The sequence below is a fragment of the Balaenoptera acutorostrata genome, chromosome 1 (assembly GCF_949987535.1).
Source record: "Balaenoptera acutorostrata chromosome 1, mBalAcu1.1, whole genome shotgun sequence".
In the NCBI taxonomy this organism is placed as follows: domain Eukaryota; kingdom Metazoa; phylum Chordata; class Mammalia; order Artiodactyla; family Balaenopteridae; genus Balaenoptera; species Balaenoptera acutorostrata.
In genome coordinates, this window is record NC_080064.1 from 80,907,339 (window position 1) to 80,927,384 (window position 20,046).

Here is a 20,046-nt window from a genome sequence, read left to right on the forward strand (position 1 = left end):
ATGCATGCCGCAACTAAGAGTTCGCATTCCACAACTAAGGAGCCGGTGAGCCACAACTAAGGAGCCTGCCTGCTACAACTAAGACCCAACACAACCAAATAAATAAATAAATAAATAGTACCTAATACATATGATTGTTATGGGGACTAAACGCCTTTACTTGTGCAGTTTTCCATAGCAGTGTGTTAATAAATATTTAATAACTCACTTCTCCAAAAAATTTTATGCATATATATGTATTATATGTAAAGGATGTATAGCATACAATTTACAAATAATGATAAAATATACAGCATGCTTAACTGTAAATTCCATATATCTAATTGATTATCACTGAACGTTTTCATTGAATTTTGCCAAACTCTTGTATCTGTATCAACCTATGGTTGCAACTGATAAATGAATGTAGTTCTCACATTCATTTGTCAATTCGAACGTTGTTTGATATTTTTGTTGACTTTAATAAAAGTAAAACAATAAAGACATATGTTGGGACTTCACTCATTCACCCATAGCCTTAAGCAATTTCCTTGCTGAATTAGATAATAATTTTCAAATGCTAGAGGAATATTCCTTCAATTTTTCTTGCTATCCACAATGTAAGGGCTACAGACATGACACACTGATAAATTAAATCTGCACTACTATCATTTTCTCCATCACTTTCTTAAGTATAAACAATAAACAAAACAATAAGTTAAGCCCTGATTTGTAGTGGTTGCTGATTTCCATTCTATAAGTATTCCCACCATGACTGATTTCAAGCTACCAATGTGATGTAACTGAATGCAAAGTTGGGAAGAAATGCACAATAGCATCCCTTTATACAGTATTCCCACCATACAGATACAAATATAGATGCAAATAATCTCAAGAATACAGATAACAGTAAAATGTAGTAGAATAATTAGGAAATGGTTAGTTTTTAATATTTATAGCCTTTGTGTTTAATATAACTTAATTGAAAGTTTATATAATTAAACTTTAATAATGCCTGAAAGATTCCCCAAAATTTAATAATCATCTCACAAGCTAGTACAAGCTTGCTCCAGTAAAATTTAAAGTGAGTTTCCTTCACTTTAAATAACCTCTATCCTTTTCTTCACTATCCAAATCCTTCTCTATCCTTCAACTGTACCTACAACTCCAGTACACACTATTCTACTTTTGTGCCTTGATACACATACACAGTATGCTATGTCCTGAAAAGAGAAGTAGGTACAATGTCAAGTGGAAATATAAAGAGAAGAAAACCATCTGGCTAGATGGGGACTGGCAGCTAAAGAAGGAAGAGACTTGAGCATATTTATATGCTGAAAAGAAAGAGGCCACAGGGAGAAGATACTGAAAATAAGGGCAAGAGGAGAGAGATAGCTGGTCTCCTAAAGACCCAGAGGGGGCAGAATTGGAAAGAGTACGATTACAGGTGGAGAGATAAACTTTGAATAGAAGAAAAGATAATTCTTCTTTCAAAATAAATAGAGAGTTAAGGATGGGTGCAGAAACAGAGAAATATAATAGTTGGGGGGGGTGGAAAGTTGAAAGAGTTCGTATATTACAGGTTTGATTTTCAATTCTCCACTGATAACTAAAAGTCAATTTCATTTTATAGAAATGGCATTGCCTGGGAATCCAGAGATATGGAATCTATTTCTAGCCCTGCTATTAATTAGATATGTGATTTTGGGCAAGTCATTTAATCTCTGAGTCTTGGCTTCTTTCATTGTAAAATGAGAAATTGCACAAAGGTCCCTTACAATTTAAATTTTACAATTCAACATGCTTTCTCATAATTTCTGACATTTTTTCTTCTTCTATTTTTGCACCTGGAATACAGATGATAAAAACTGCCATGTTTTTCTTAAAACATTCTTAAGAGCAGTATTTGAATACATTTAAAGTATTTTGCCACCAAAGACTAATGTGTAAAAAGTATAATGAATATACTCAATTACTATTAATAACAGTACCAGATACTATGCTAAGAGCTTTATATACATTATCTCATTTAACCCTAAAATCCCTAAAATATAAGCAGATGAGGGAATTGAGACGAACTGGGTAAGTATACTATGAAAAGTCATACAACTACTAAATGAGCTAGGATTTGAACCTAGACAGATAATCTCTAGATCTTGTAAGTTGAACTACTATATTATACAGCTTCTTTAAAAAAGGTGGGGGAGCATTCAGTAAAAGAGGGATACAGTTATTATTGGGGTTTAAAGTATCTAGATGAGACTTTTATATCATAATACAAATCACATTTGGAATAGTGGGTGGGAAAGAAATAAAAGTAGAAAAACTATGTAAAGACAACAAGAAGGTAGACAGAGGGAAGGACAAACTCTGGTGTGAAGGGCAGGGAATAGAACAGCCATACAAGGAATAAGTTAGAGGGCTACAGGTTGAAGAGAGATAAAAATAAGAGGGTTGACACTCTTACACCTTCAATTCATGTTGTAATAATATTATCAGGCTTTGAACAAATTGGATAAATGTTCTGATAGTCTAGGTAAGATCAGGAGATTTTTCTTGATCTGATATTGGGCCTAATGGCTGCCACAGTGTCATAAGGGGTGATGGGTACTCCAGCCCTTGCTTACCTAAGATCTTAAATTATGGCCAGAGAAAGCAATAGAGTGAAAGAATGAAGGAAAGAGTGGCAATAGAAGTCAAAAACAACACACACATGAAATTGTTAATTGTTTTTAGAAAATCCCAAGTTTATCATTTCTACATACAGCCATTTGAACAAACAACTCTGTGGCCAGAATTATTTCTCACACGTTTTAACAGACTGCTATTAGTATAGTAGCATGACCCAGAGGAATGGTGCTATTAATGGCAGGACCTGGAGAAATGATGAACCAGGCCCAAAGTTGAAGAATTTATATGCATTACTTCTTTAATTTAATGACAGACACAGATAAAAAGCAAATCTATATTACAAACCAGCTATATCCCACAAACTAGGTTATAGTCTCACATATCATAGAGATTGCAAGAATCATAGGTTTAAGAACTGGAGAGATATTAAAGGTCACCCAATTTAATCCCTTAATTTTAAAGATAAGACTAACGCCCAAAGAGGTTAAATAATTTTCCCAAGGTCACACAGCTATTTTGTAAAATGGACTAATTTTATAAATAAAAAATTATGTCAAATAATTCTAAAGACATACAAAAGTAATAGTTCAGCATTTTAATACTTTGCATATCCTAAGATCCCTTATATTCTCAGCTTTTCCTCATATTATCTTTAAATTAAAATAGCCAATGCTATGTAGGAAAAGATTTTTTAGGAATCTATGATAGACACAACAAGACCATCTGAAATAACAGACCTAAGAATTTGAAACTGCTTCAATAACTGAAGAGAAAAATGTTGCCAAGTTAATAATCATAATTTTAGATTTTGGTTTTTCAATAACATTGCTTGTCAATCCAAAGTAGTGAGAAATCATTTTCTCTCTCAAGTCAATATCAACAGTAATTTACCTTTGTCTTGATATGCAGATGGTTCTGGTTGTTGACCTTTTGTGTAGATCTCACACTGATCCTTCTGCTCCATTATAGGCAATTCGGGTATGTTTAAATATTCTGACCTTTATAAAGATAAATAAAACCATAAAAATGTTAAAGAAAATATTAAAATTAATCTGACTTTGAAAACTACTTATTCATATAAATGGGAAAAAATTGGTTCAGCCACTCAACACTTCTATGATAAACTGTAGTAGCCTGAGTAGTAAAAGGTAAAAAAAATAGGTGTTTAATGGAAGTGACAACTACTTAGGTCATTTAGTCATCTTTACATTCCCCCATTGGGTAGATTTCTGCTATTTGTGTGTAGCCTTAAAAATTTATTTCTAATGCTTCTTTCAGTTAGATAACAAAAGTTAGGATCTCTTGAAGTAGTGCTGGCATCTAGTCTGATTGGTCAGCGGCTGTTCTGTACTGGTTGTTAAGTATATTAAATGTCATCCCAGCATATAGAATGCCCTTATCTGGAAGGGAAATTACATATACTGTTACCTTTTAGGTATCATAATAGGAAAAGAATGCTGAGTTATCATCTAGGGCCCTCTGAATATGAGCTTTGGTTATTTCATCTATATAATAGGATAAAAATACCTTGGTTTATGAGCCAGGTTGTTGTTAAGGTCAAAAGAAAGAATGCACAAAAGTGCAATTTTTAAATTATAAAGTATTTTATAAATCTGAGGTATTATTAATATAGAGTGGGCCTCTAAATGGAAAATATTAGACTTTATACACCAACATGACTTCTCTTTTTAAAGTATACTCTTGTCATCTGTTAAGTTTAGAAGGCAGAGAGAGCCTGGGGGCATGACACATAGGATGGATAGCTTTCCAGGAAAGAGCAGATTCGATCAATGTTAAAGTATCATTATGACTGCAGAGTTCTAAATAAATTTGGGGTATAAAAGATAACAAAACTCTCCCGATGTAATTACCTCATTATGGAACTAAATGATTACTGTGATTCAAAGGTAGCCAGTAACCATCTTTCTCTGAATACATGACTATTTGGAGGAACAGAGAGTTTATGATGAATACTTTACCTCAGATATTAACATTATATTTGTACCTTGATATACTGGGAAGAGAAGGTTTTGGAGTAAAACCAAACTCTTTAAGGTCCACACTTTGAGATTTATTCATCTGCATCTATTAATGAAAAATTAACAAGTTCAACTATCAATTTCATATCAATACACCTTTCAACAAATAAGCCAAACAGCAAAATTCCTGCTGATACATATAGTCCCCAAACCAATAAATTGTGAGAAACTCAAGCTAGTTTTTCAACTCAAATCTCCTTCTCAGGCCCTTCTTAAATGTTGATATTCTTCATGGTTCTTCGTCACGAGGCCTTCTTCTCTTCTCACTCTCACTCATTCTCAATCATAAATCTCATTTACTCCCATGGCTTCAATTAACATCTACACATGAATGACTCTCAAATCTATAGCTCTCTGTAGATTTGAGCTTAGCTCTCTTTCTTGATTTTCTAGCTCAGCTCTCTCCTGACTTTCAAACAGCTATTATCCAACTGTCTATAGAACATCTTTACCTAGACATCTTGTAGGCCTCTAAATTCAGTATTTCCCAAATGAACTTATCATGTCTCTACTCCTCCAAACTTGCTTTCCATTTACAGCTTCTACCCTAGTGAGGCCCCACTTTTTTCCCAGTTGCTCAAGACAGAAGGGCATCATCTTTATTCCTTCTACTTCACCCCTTATAACCAGTAAGTAGCAAGGTAGTTGTTTCTATCTCTGAAAAATATCTTAAACCCAGCCACTTCTCTCCACTGCTACTGCCACTACACTAGACTAGGCCATTGTCTTGACTGGACTACTGCAAAACCTCCCTAATGAGTCCTTATGTTCCTTTTCTATTATCCTCTAATGCATTCTCTACATTGCATCCAGAGTGAACTTTATAAAATGCGGTTCCAATCATGCCACTGATTAAAGCCCTTCAGTGATTTCCCAGTACTTTCAGGGTAAAATCCAAATCCTTAAAATAGCAAAAATGTTTTCATGATCTAGCTCCTACTTCTTCAGCTTTACCTTTCTCCACCCTCCTACTTGTAAATGAACTCCAGATATACTGTATTACTTCAGTTTTTAAAAAGATCTCTATCTCTTTCTCAGCTCTGAACCACTGCATATTCTCTATATCTGAAATACTTTTCTATCCCTCTTTACCACCACTCTGGTACTCACCTCTCCATACTTGCTTATGCCCATATATCCTTTGGGTCTCAATCATGTTTATTAGGAATCCTTTCCTGGCCTATCAAATGTGGAGTGAATGCACTTTCTATATAAGTTCAAGTTATCTTTTACACTTCTGTCACAGAATCACTCATCACACTGTACTGAAAAAGCCTATTAACTTATTTGTATCCTTCACTCAACTGTAAGCTTTATGAGGTCTGGGACTAAAACGGTCTTATCACTGGATCTTCCACACCTACTATAGTGCTTGGCACATTCTTGGTGCTCAATGAATATGGAAGGAAGGAAGGGAGGGAAGAAGGGAGGGATGGATGATATGGAATAAGTACAAAAAGAAGGTAGGAAAAACTTGGGATACTAAAAAATAATTGTCTCAGAAAAGGTGGTTGCCATTTCAAACTGTAAACCTCTCCATGTTTCCCAATATTCTCCTTGTTTTAGCCTCATGACTTAGAATCTTCTTTCTTATAAAAGACCTAGAGAGGAGACCTTCGAGATGGCGGAAGAGTAAGACGTGGAGATCACCTTCCTCCCCACAAATACATCAGAAATACATCTACATGTGGAACAACCCCTACAGAACACCTACTGAACGTTGGCAGAAGACCTCAAACTTCCCAAAAGGCAAGAAACTCCCCACGTACCTGGGTGGGGCAAAAACAAAAAGAAAAAACAGAGACAAAAGAATAGGGATGGGACCTGCACCAGTGGGAGGGAGCTGTGAAGGAGGAAAAGTTTCCACACAGTAGGAAGCCCCTTCACTGCTGGAGACTGGGGGTGGCGGTGCTGGGGGGAGCTTCGGGGCCACAGATGAGAGTGCAGCAACAGGGGTGTGGAGGGCAAAGTGCAGAGATTCCCTCACAGAGGATCGGTGCCGACCAGCACTCACCAGCCTGGGAGGCTTGTCTGCTCACCCGCCAGGGCGGGCGGGGGCTGGGAGCTGAGGCTCGAGCTTTGGAGGTCGGATCCCAGGGAGAGGACTGGGGTTGGCTGCGTGAACACAGCCTGAAGGGGGCTAGTGTGCCACAGCTAGCCAGGAGGGAGTCCGGGAAAAAGTCTGGAACTGCCTAAGAGGCAAGAGACCATTGTTTCGGGGTGCGCCAGGAGAGGGGATTCACAGCACTGCCTAAACGAGCTCCAGAGATGGGTGCGAGCTGCGGCTATTAGTGCAGACACCAGAGACGGGCATGAAATGCTAAGGCTGCTGCTGCAGCAACCAGGAGGCCTGTGTGCAAGCACAGGTCACTCTCCACACCTCCCCTCCCGGGAGACTGTGCAGCCTGCCACTGCCAGGGTCCCATTATCCAGGGACAACTTCCCCGGGAGAACGCATGGCGTGCCTCAGGCTGGTGCAACGTCACGCCGGCCTCTGCCACCGCAGGCTCACCCCACATCCGTACCCCTCCCTCTCCCCGGCCTGAGTGAGCCAGAGCCCCCAAATCAGCTGTTCCTTTAATCCCGTCCTGTCTGAGTGAAGAACAGATGCCCTCAAGCGACCTACACACAGAGGGGGGGACCAAATCCAAAGCTGAACCCCAGGAGTTGTGCGAACAAAGAAGAGAAAGGGAAATCTCTCCCAGCAGCCTCAGGAGCAGCCGATTAAATCTCCACGATCAACTTGATGTACCCTGCATATGTGGAATACCTGAATAGACAACAAATCATCCCAAAATTGAGGCGGTGAACTTTGGGAGCAACGATATATATATATTTTTTCCTTTTTCTCTTTTTGTGAGTGCGTACGTGTATGCTTCTTTGTGTGATTTTGTCTGTATAGCTTTGTTTTTACCATTTGTCCAAGGGTTCTGTCTGTCCGTTTTGTTTTTTAGTATAGTTTTCAGTGCTTGTTATCATTGGTGGATTTGTTCTTTGGTTTGGTTGCTGTCCTCTTTCTTTCTTTTTTTTCTTTTTTTCTTATTTTAAAATTTTTTTATTTTTAATAATTATTTTTTATTTTAATAACTTTATTTTATTTTTTTCTTCCTTTCTTTCTTTTTTTCTCCCTTTTCTTCTCAGCTCTGCGGCTGAGAGGATGTTAGTGCTCCGGCGGGGTGTCAGCCTGTGCCTCTGAGGTGGGAGAGCCGAGTTCAGGACACTGGTCCACCAGAGACCTCTCAGCTCCATGTAATATCTAATGGCAAAAGCTCTTCCAGAGATCTCCATCTCAACGCTAAAGCCCAGCTCCACTCAACGACAAGCAAGCTACAGTGCTGGACACCCTATGCCAAAAAACTAGCAAGACAGGAACACAACACAACCCATTAGCAGAGAGTCTGCCTAAAATCATAATAAGGCCACAGACACCCCAAAACACACCAACAGACATGGTCCTACCCACCAGAAAGACAATATCCAACCTCATCCACCAGAAGATAGGCACTAGTCTCCTCCACCAGGAAGCCTACACAACCCACTGAACCAACCTTAGCCACTGGGGGCAGACACTAAAAACAATGGGAACTACAACCCTGCAGCCTGTGAGAAGGAGACCCCAAACACAGTAAGTTAAGCAAAATGAGAAGACAGAGAAACACACAGCAGATGAAGGAGCAAGGTAAAAACCCACCATACCAAACAAATGAAGAGGAAATAGGCAGTCTGCTTGAAAAAGAATTCAGAGTAATGATAGTAAAGATGATCCAAAATCTTGGAAATAGAATGGAGAAAATACAAGACACGTTTAATAAGGACCTAGAAGAACTAAAGAGCAAACAAACAAGATGAACAACAATAAATGAAATTTAAAATTCTCTAGAAGGAATCAATAGCAAAATAACTGAGGCAGAAGAATGGATAAGTGACCTGGAAGATAAAATAGTGGAAATAACTACCACAGAGAAGAATAAAGAAAAAAGATTTAAGGACCCTCTCAGAGACCTCTGGGACAACATTAAATGCACCAACATTCGAATTATAGGGGTCCCAGAAGAAGAAGAGAAAAAGAAAGGGACTGAGAAAATAATTGAAGAGATTATACTTGAAAACTTCCCTAATATGGGAAAGGAAATAGTCAAGTCCAGGAAGCACAGACAGTCAGATACAGGATAAATCCAAGGAGAAACACGCCAAGACACATATTAATCAAACTATCAAAAAAAAAATACAGGGCTTCCCTGATGGCTCAGTGGTTGAGAATCTGCCTGCCAATGCAGGGGACATGGGTTTGAGCCCTGGTCTGGGAAGATCCCACATGCCGCGGAGCAACTGAGCCCGTGAGCCACAACTACTGAGCCTGCGCATCTGGAGCCTGTGCTCCGCAACAAGAGAGGCCACGATAGTGAGGGGCCTATGCCCCACAATGAAGAGTGGCCCCTACTTGCCGTAACTAGAGAAAGCTCTCGCACAGAAACAAAGACCCAACACAGCCAAAAATAAAAATATAAATAAATAAATAAATAAATAAATAAATAAAAATGCAATAAAATTTTTTTAAAAACTTAAAAAAGAAATCTATAAATAAATAAATAAATAAATACAAACAAAAAATATTAAAAGCAGCAAGGGAAAAAAACATACAAGGGAATCCCCATAAGGTTAACAGCTGATCTTTCAGCAAAAACTCTGCAAGCCTGAAGGGAGTGGCAAGACATATTTAAAGTGATGAAAGGGAAAAATCTACAACCAAGATTACTCTACCCAGCAAGGATCTCATTTAGATTCGACAGAGAAATTAAAACCTTTACAGACAAGCAAAAGCTAAGAGAATTCAGCACCACCAAACCAGCTTTACAACATATGCTAAAGGAACTTCTCTAGGCAGGAAACACAAGAGAAGGAAAAGACCTACAATAACAAACCCAAAACAATTAAGAAAATGAAAATAGGAACATACATATCGATAATTACCTTAAATGTAAATGGATTCAATGCTCCAACCAAAAGATATAGACTGGCTGAATGGATACAAAAATGAGACTGATATATATGCTGTCTACAAGAGACCCACTTCAGACCTAGGAACACATACAGACTGAAAGTGAGGGGATGGAAAAAGATATTCCATGCAAATGGAAATCAAAAGAAAGCCACAGTAGCAATTCTCATATCAAATAAAATAGACTTTAAAATAAAGACTATTACAAGAGACAAAGAAGGACAATACATAATGATCAAGGGATCAATCCAAGAAGAAGATATAACAATTGTAAATATTTATGCACCCAACATAGGAGCACCTCAATACATAAGGCAAATGCTAACAGCCATAAAAGGGGAAATCGACAGTAACACAATCATAGTAGGGGACTTTAACACCTCACTTTCACCAATGGACAGATCATCCAAAATGAAAATAAATAAGGAAACACAAGCTTTAAATGATACATTAAACAGGATGGACTAAATTGATATTTATAGGACATTCCATCCAAAAACAATAGAATACACATTCTTCTCAAGTGCTCATGGAACATTCTCCAGGAGAGATCATATCTTGGGTCACAAATCAAGCCTTGGTAAAGTTAAGATAATTGAAATCTTATCAAGTATCTTTTCCGACCACAAAGCTATGAGACTAGATATCAATTACAGGTAAAAATCGGTAAAAAATACAAACACATGGAGGCTAAACAACACACTACTTAATAACGAAGAGATCACTGAAGAAATCAAAGAGGAAATCAAAAAATACCTAGAGAGAAATGACAATGAAAACACGACGACCCAAAACCTATGGGATGCAGCAAAAGCAGTTCTAAGAGGGAAGTTTAGAGCAATACAATCTTACCTTAAGTAACAAGAAACATCTCAAATAAATGACCTAACCTTACACCTAAAGCAATTAGAGACAGAAGAACAAAAAACCCCAAAGTTAGCAGAAGGAAAGAAATTATGAAAATCAGATCAGAAAAAAATGAAAAAGAAATAAATGAAAAAGAAAAAGAAGGGAACAATAGCAAAGATCAATAAAACTAAAAGTTGTTTCTTTGAGAAGATAAACAAAATTGATAAACCATTAGCCAGACTCATCAAGAAAAAAGAGAAGACTCAAATCAATAGAATCAGAAATGAAAAAGAAGTAACAACTGACACTGCAGAAATACAAAGGATCATGAGAGATTACTACAAGCAACTATATGCCAATAAAATGGACAACCTGGAAGAAATGGACAAATTCTTAGAAAAGCACAACCTTCCAAGACTGACCCAGGAAGAAATAGAAAATATAAACAGACCAATCACAAGCACTGAAATTGAGACTGTGATTAAAAATCTTCCAACAAACAAAAGCCCAGGACCAGATGGCTTCATAGGAGAATTCTATCCAACATTTAGAGAAGAGCTAACACCTATCCTTCTCAAACTCTTCCAAAATATAGCAGAGGAAGGAACACTCCCAAACTCATTCTACGAGGCCACCATCACCCTGATACCAAAACCAGACAAAGATGTCACAAAGAAAGAAAACTACATGCCAATATCACTGATGAACATAGATGCAAAACTCCTCAACAAAATACTAGCAAACAGAATCCAACAGCACATTAAAAGGATTATATACCAAGATCAAGTAGCATTTATCTCAGGAATGCAAGGATTCTTCAATATATGCAAATCAATCAATGTGATACACCATATTAACAAATTGAAGGATAAAAACCATATGATCATCTCGATAGATGCAGAAAAAGGTTTTGACAAAATTCAACACCCATTTATGATAAAAACCCTCCAGAAAGTAGGCATAGAGGGAACTTACCTCAACATAATAAAGGCCATATATGACAAATCCACAGCCAATATTATTCTCAATTGTGAAAAACTGAGACCATTTCCACTAAGATCAGGAACAAGACAGGTTGTCCACTCTCATTACTATTATTCAACATAGTTTTGGAAGTTTTAGTGACAGCAGTCAGAGAAGAAAAAGAAATAAAAGGAATCTAAATCGGAAAAGAAGTAAAGCTGTCACTGTTTGAGATGACATGATACTATACATAGAGAATCCTAAAGACTCTACCACAAAACTACTAGAGCTAATCAATGAATTTGGTAAAGTAGCCGGGTACAAAATTAATGTGCAGAAGTCTCTTGCATTCCTATACACTAATGATGAAAAATCTGAAAGAGAAATTAAGGAAACACTCCCATTTACCACTGTAACAAAAAGAATAAAATACCTAGGAATAAACCTACCAAAGGAGACATGGACCTGTATGCAGAAAACTATAAGACACTGATGCAAGAAATTAAAGATGATACAAACAGATGGAGTCATATACCATGTTCTTGGATTGGAAGAATCAACACTGTTTAGATGACTCTACTACCCAAAGCAATCTACAGATTCAATGCAATCTCTATCAAAGTACCAATGGCATTTCTCACAGAACTAGAACCAAAAATTTCACAATTTGCATGGAAACACAAAAGACCCCGAATAGCCAAAGCAATCCTGAGAAAGAAAAATGGAGCTGGAGGAATCAGGCTCCCTGACTTCAGAGTATACTACAAAGCTACAGTAATCAAGGCAATATGGTACTGGCACAGAAACAGAGATATAGATCAATGGAACAGGATACAGAGCCCAGAGATAAATCCACGCACATACGGTCACCTTATTTTTGATACAGGAGGCAAGAATATACAATGGAGAAAAGACAGCCTCTTCAATAAGTGGTGCTGGGAAAACTGGACAGCTACATGTAAAAGAATGAAATTAGAACACTCCCTAACGCCATACACAAAAATAAACTCAAAATGGATTAAAGACCTATATGTAAGACCTGACACTATAAAATTCTTAGAGGAAAACATAGGCAGAGCACTCTATGACGTAAATCTCAGCAAGATCCTTTTTGACCCACCTCCTAGAGAAATGGAAATAAAAACAAAAATAAACAAATGGGGCCTAATGAAACTTGAAAGCTTTTGCACAGCAAAGGAAACCATAAACAAGACCAAAAGACAACCCTCAGAATGGGAGAAAATATTTGCAAATGAAGCAACTGACAAAGGATTAATCTCCAAAATTTACAAGCGGCTCATGCAACTCAATATCAAAAAAACAAACAACCCAATCCAAAAATGGGCAGAAGACCTAAATAGACATTTCTCCAAAGAAGATAAACAGATTGCCAAGAAACACATGAAAGGATGCTCAACATCACTCATCATTAGAGAAATGCAAATCAAAAGTACAATGAGGTATCACCTCACACCAGTCAGAATGGCCATCATCAAAAAATCTACAAACAATAAATGCTGGAGAGGGTGTGGAGAAAAGGGAACCCTCTTGCACTGTTGGAGGGAATGTAAATTGATACAGCCACTATGGAGAACAGTATGGAGGTTCCTTAAAAAATTAAAAATAGAACTACCATGCGACCCAGCAATCCCACTAGTTGGCATTGCATATATCCTGAGAAAAGCATCATTCAAAAAGAGTCATGTGGGCTTCTGTGGTGGCGCAGTGGTTGAGAATCTGCCTGCTAATGCAGGGCACACGGGTTTGAGCCCTGGTCTGGGAAGATCCCACATGCCACGGAGCAACTGGGCCCGTGAGCCACAATTACTTAACCTGCGCGTCTGGAGCCTGTGCTCCGCAACAAGAGAGGCCACGATAGTGAGAGGCCCACGCACCGCGATGAAGAGTGGCCCCCACTTGCCACAACTGGAGAAACCCCTCGCACAGAAACGAAGACCCAACACAGCCATAAATAAATAAATAAATATTTAAAAAAAAAAAAAAAAGAGTCATGTACCACAATGTTCATTGCAGCTCTATTTCCAATAGCCAGGACATGGAAGCAACCTAAGTGTCCATCGACAGATGAATGGATAAAGAAGACATGGCTCATATATACAATGGGATATTACTCAGCCATAAAAAGAAACGAAATTGAGTTATTTGTAGTGAGTGTATGGACCTAGAGTCTGTCATACAGAGCGAAGGAAGTCAGAAAGAGAAAAACAAATACCGTATGCTAACACATATATATGGACTCTAAAAAAAAAAAAAAGAAAGAAAAAAAATGGTTATGAAGAACCTAGGGGCAGGACAGGAATAAAGACGCAGATGTGGAGAATGGACTTGAGGACACAGGGAGGGGGAAGGGTAAGCTGGGACGAAGTGAGAGAGTGGCATGGACATATATACACTACCAAATGTAAAATAGATAGCTAGTGGGAAGCAGCCACATAGCACAGGGAGATCAGCTCAGTGCTTTGTGACCACCTAGGGGGTGGGATGGGGGGGTGGGATAGGGAGGGGTGGGAGGGAGACTCAAGAGGGAGGAGATATGGAGATATATGTGTATGTATAGCTGATTCACTTTGTTATAAAGCAGAAACTAACACACCATTGTAAAGCAATTATACTCTAATAAACATGTTAAAAAAAAAAAAAAGACCTAGAAAAGAATCAGGCACTCTGCCATTTTCTTGGCTCTGTTTTGTGGCCTGATCAATTATTTTGCCCTGGATATGATGACTTAGGCTTAGAGTAAGTCTGCTAGTGACTAGCCTATCAATCAGTAGGGACTCCCATTTCTTCATCACTTGAAAGGGAGACTCTTGCTCAGTACTCATCTATGTGCATGAATCAAAATCAAGTTCAGACTTTCCAGCGCAGCCCACCACAGATGGAGCCACAAAAGGGCAAGAGTTTCTAGTTTCAGTTGCTGAACCAAAGCAAGCAACATATCCTTCTTCTCTGGTTTAAAAAAAAAAAGAGGCTAATGAAGGAAAGGGATGTACAACTATGCCCCTATGCGCCAAAAGTGGATTTATAGATTAATTATTAAAAACTATAGTATCTTTTCCTATAGAAACAGTATTATGAATAATAGTCACTTTCCTACTCAAGCCTTTACGTAACTCTAAAGTACTCTGTGGATACCTACCTAATTGATACCCAGAATAAAGGGATATTCATATACATTTAATTACAGAACAAGGGATAAATGTTATTAAAACTAACCTTTTCCGTGCACCGTGATGAAGAGTGGCCCCCGCTTGCCACAACTAGAGAAAGCCCTAGCACAGAAACGAAGACCCAACACAGCCATAAATAAAAAAATAAAAAAATAATTAAAAAAAAACTAACCTTTAGACGTTTCACTGGAGGAAGAGATGAAAGAGCATTTCTGTTTCTTAAATCAGATAAATATGAAGAAACTGTTGACTCTTTCATTTCTGACTTCTGTGCAACTCCATTTTTACCTATGAAAAGAAATTCTAGATTCTTTAAGTTAAACTTTATGTATTGTTCATATAAAGCCAAATTTCTTCAAAATTTCTAATCTAATATTTACTTTTTAAAAATGTTAACCACAAAAGAAAGAAAATCATTTGAGTTATAAGCTGCATAATATAAATATCATACATAGATAATTAGGATATTATTACTATTCTTCAATGACCTTTCAATTTTTAAAACCTGAAATAAACTTGTTTTATGGAACTCACAGCAGTCATGTCCACATGTATGTTTATTTTTACAGTGATGTTTACATTCTCGGTTCCCAGGTTTTTTGCAGGCAGTCATTCCTAAATTAATATAAGAAAAGAAAGCCTCTTTTTCAGTACATCTATTAATGTGACTAATCATAATTAATTTTTATCCAGCTCTGTCCTTTCTGGCAGTACAAAAAGATTGTGATTTTCACACTCCCTCAAAATTAACCCCTTTAATATGTATTTTTAAAAAGATATTCTGAAAACAATCAGTCCCTGCCTCACTATGGGGCCCATCCCAGCTTTTCACAAGGAGCACTGAGTCACCTATAAGCTTCTCTTAACCTCCCTGATATAAATAGAACCAAATATCACTGAACATCAGTTAACTCCTGCTGAATGAGATAAGAATGAGGGTGGAGTTTTGAAACTTTTTTTTCTACTTTATACTTAAGCCTGAAGAACCCGGAAAGAAGGAAACCTCATGGCATTTTGATGGTACCACTGACAGCAGCTAGTAGATAGGACACCATGCATATTTAATAAATGTTAGAAATAAGTGCTTAGGGTTATAAACAAATTTGCTATATGAATTCATAGAAAGGAGAGATTGCTTCCAGCTTGACCCCTCTAAGCTAGAATTAATATATCCAAATATATAATCTATTCTTCATTTATTATATTTAAGTAGGCTTTTTCTTGATTTTAACCCTCCGAGTAACATGGGAGAAGGGAGAGACATTTGAAGTGGTCCTTGAAGGACAGACAGGATCTGGACATGAGAAGGGGACCAGAGGAAGATGTTCCAGACAGAGAGCATAATATCCAAAGGCAGCAAACCACAGACTATAGAAACAAATCAGTTTATTTTTGCTGGAGCACAGATTTTAAATGAATTAGAAATGTTGGAGGTAGTGAAGAGCTTTGAAAACCTTTGTAATCTTTCTTGGTCCTTTACTCTTCATTTTCAGTGTGTTGCTCAATCAACTTTTTCAAGGCATGGCACGTCTAAACAATGATAATATATGTATAGCACCCAGGGGTAAATGAATAAGGCTGCTCACCATATGAGGCAACTGGTTAGATGCCTTGAGGGCTGAGCAGATCAATGTACTGGGTACTGAAAAAGTAATAAAATATCCCTGGCAGCTGGTAGCTGACAGCTGAACCATAGTGTTCCCAACTGAACATAAACAATTTCGGCAGAATATAAACAATACTCAGATAAGGCCACTCTATGATCGTAGTAGAAGACAGATATAAGACTAGTGTGTAATTATTTCTGAAAGTAGAGACAAGGACGCTGAAGAACCACAAAAATAACTAAACATCTCCCTCTTCTGGCTAACACAAATGACTACTATTTTTTTAATGCTCCAATCTCCAAGATAAGATATACCAAAATATCCAATATCCCACTTGCTGATAGCACCCAATCTAGAATTGACCTCTGCTTCTCCCAAACCCTTCTAAGAATCACCTGGCACAAGCTGAACTCCTATAATAGGCTCCTCCCAATTCCCTGAGATGACCCACAGTTCTGCAGGTGCTGTGTTCTCCTTTGCTGCAGCAAATTAAAAAATACCTAATGTTCCTCAAATACAGGTATGCTCCTAGTGATCCTTGTCTGAAAGGTTTCAGTGTTATACTTTACAAGGTATGTCACGGCTTACTGGTTGAGAAGTTTTGCCCCAGTTCATGATTTCTGTTTTCCTTGAATCCAGTCCTACCATGCTACAATTTATCTATATGCTGTTGCTTAATTAATCCTCCCAAAATTCAACTCTGATCAGATCATTTGCCCACTTCGAAACATTAGTTACTTCCTGCTGCCAACAAAATTAATTCCACATTTAAGGTCCTCCACAATGTAATTCTAGCCTCCCTTCTAGCACCCATATTAACCCTACATCCAAAAAAATACATTCACTTGCCATTAGTGTTCAAATAGTCCCAAGCCTTTCTATGATTGTACCTTTGATATTACCTCTTGTCTTAGAAGACCCTTCTTTGTCTACCAGAAGCCTATCTATCAGCTTTCAAGACCAACTCAAATGGCACCTCTATCATGGAGATCTATACTGATCACCTAAATTGGAAGTGATTTCTCTCTCCTCCAAGCCCTTATGGCATTTTCTTTGCCCCTCTCACCTACTGTATGCTACTTTATATTTAATGTATTTACATGAAAAAACACAGTGGTGAAGTACAGGGCACCCTAAACTAGAGTAAGAAAACATGAGTTCTAATATGGATTGTTCTCTGTTAAAAACAACAACAACAACAACAACAGGGATTAAAAATAGTACTACCTGTTTTGGGCTTCCCTGGTGGTGCAGTGGTTAAGAATCTGCCTGCCAATGCAGGGGACATGGGTTCGAGCCCTGGGCTGGGAAGATCCCACATGCCGTGGAGCAGCTAAGCCCGTGCGCCACAACTACTGAGCCCGTGTGCTGCAACTACTGAAGCCTGTGCACCTAGAGCCCGTACTCCACAACAAGAGAAGCCACTGCAACGAGAAGCCCGCACACCGCAACAAAGAGTAGCCTCCACTCGCCCCAACTAGAGAAAGCCCGCGCGCAGCAATGAAGACCCAAAGCAGCCAAAAATAAATAAATCAATTTATTTTTAAAAATAATACTACCTGTTTTGTTACCTCACAGAGGTAAAAAGATAAAATGAAATTACGTATGTGATAGCATTTTAGAATTAAGTAATAAACTAATATATTAGTGTATGTATTATCTCTACTATTACATTAATTAAAGATTATACAAGTAAATATAAAATTGTTCTGAGTGCTATGAAGGAGAGGGGCACCATGCTATATAACAGGGGGAATGGTCCTGGTCAGGAACGTCTTGGAAGACTTTCCTACGGAAGTGATAATTGGACTGAGGACTGAAAAAAGAGTGGCATTAACAAGGCAAAGGGGTAGGAGAAAGAAAGGGATAGCATATGAAAAAGCTTTAAACAAGAGAAAGCATGGCACGTGGAGAAATTAAAAGAAGGTCAATGTGGCTGATGCTCAGAAAATAAGAGAGTGCATGAGATGAGACTACAGTGGTAGAAAGATCAGCCTGTATTCCTAGGGAAACAGCTCCACCATGGCACCCTGGTGATGGCATGTCTCCACCTAGGCAAGGCTCAGTTAGTTACAGAATGCCCTCTGATCCTCCCTGGGACATATCAAGATAGGCAGTCTTGCGAGGAACTGTTAAAGGCTATTTCTCATCTGCCTCCTTAGCTTGCAGGAGGCTGCCTATCCTGCATAAGGCTGCCATGAGGCAGTTTCTCATCTGTCTCCTGGTTCTAGTAAGGCATAGGATTTTCCACCTTGACCCTTTCAGGTACAGCTGTAGGCTGTAAAGTTGCTTAGCTGCAGCCTAGAGTTGACTCCTCAAAAACAAAGCAACCCATCATTCTCGTCATCTGGTCCCTCCAGTTCAGTGTCATCCTCCGGGATTATGGATGCATGCAGCTGATACCACGCTGATCATGTTTTGCTGTCTGTGTAAGTAATAAACTGTCTAAATATATTTGGGTCTCTTGTGTCCTTACCAGTCAATCCTATGGAGGTGAGGCAAGACTACATAGCAGCTGGCACCCCACTGCTACTTAGGAACTGATTGACTAAGTGATAGTATGGAACCTTGTAGGGGATGTTAATGATGTGGATCTTTTATTCTAAGAGCTATGCGGAGCCACTGAAGTGTTTTAACCAAAGAAGGGACATAACTGAATTTGCATTTTGAAAAAAGCAATCTATGGAGTGTAGTATGGAGAACAGATTTGAGAGAGGACAGAGTAGATGCAAGAAAACTAGTTAAGAGGCTACTGTAGGAGAATGGATTTGAAAGAGGATGGAGCAGATAAAAGAAAATTACAGTAACAGTCTAGAGTGGTAGTATTAGTAGATTCAAAGAGAATGGACTAATTTGAGAGATACATAGAGGTAAAAATATTTTTAATGCAGAATCAAGTGGAGTGCTTTTCTTTCTTGAGCAACATATTATTTTCCATGAAGTTTTACTGCCTTCCTTTTAGTCTAGCAATATCTACCTAAAGTTTCTTTAGTTCATTCAAATATTTCAAAGATAAAGGCAACTATATGAAGACACCTCACCCATTTACTCCCCAAATATATATCTCCTTTCTTGAGCCCTCCATCTTCCTCCCAATGCAATCTAGGCCTGTGCTATAGTTGTCATCCTCGAACTTCCTTTCATTAAGCTTCTGGGCTGAATCCACTATTGCTGGATTCTTTGACTTTTTCTTTATTGCTTAACTGCTTTGTTTGATTGTGCTCATCCTAGAACAACTGCCTAAGAAAGGATGTATGAGAGTTAAACTTTCTGAATCCTTGAATGTATTAAGATGTCTTTATTTTACTTTCACACTTAATTAATAATTTTCCTGGGTATAGAACATGGGGTTGGAAATCATTTCCCCCTGGATTTTTAAGTCCACTGTCTTCTACCATCCAGTGTTGCTGATAAAAACATTAAAACTACTTCAATTTTTGTTCCTTGGAAGCATTTATGATTTTCTCTCTATCCATGATGTTCTGAAACGTTGCTTCCTTTGTAGATCTTCTTTCATTCATCCTAACCAGCACTAAGTAAGCCTTTTTGATACGCAGATATATGTCTCACTTTAAGTCTAGTGAATCTTCTCAAATTATTTATTCTGATTTGTTTGCTCTGTCTTTCTGGAACTTTTTAAAAAAAATTAATAGTTACTCTATTTATTTATTTATTCATTTATTTTTAGCTGTGTTGGGTCTTTGTTTCGTGCGAGGGCTTTCTCTAGTTGCGGCAAGCGGGGGCCACTCTTCATCGTGGTGCGGGGGCCACTCTTCATCGTGGTGCGGGGG

At 38.1% G+C, this 20,046-nt stretch overlaps 1 protein-coding gene across 1 annotated transcript in view; it reads right to left on the minus strand.

Annotated features, from left to right (window-relative positions):
* Positions 1-20,046, minus strand: part of HFM1 (helicase for meiosis 1) — a 135,781-nt gene that overhangs the window by 12,404 nt on the left and 103,331 nt on the right. The window contains exons 32-35 of the mRNA XM_007176338.2: positions 15,183-15,263; positions 14,821-14,936; positions 4,616-4,695; positions 3,502-3,608 (exon numbers count right to left, since the gene is read on the minus strand). Coding sequence (XP_007176400.2) covers positions 3,502-3,608; positions 4,616-4,695; positions 14,821-14,936; positions 15,183-15,263 — 384 coding nt within the window. The remainder of the gene's footprint in view (positions 1-3,501; positions 3,609-4,615; positions 4,696-14,820; positions 14,937-15,182; positions 15,264-20,046) is intronic.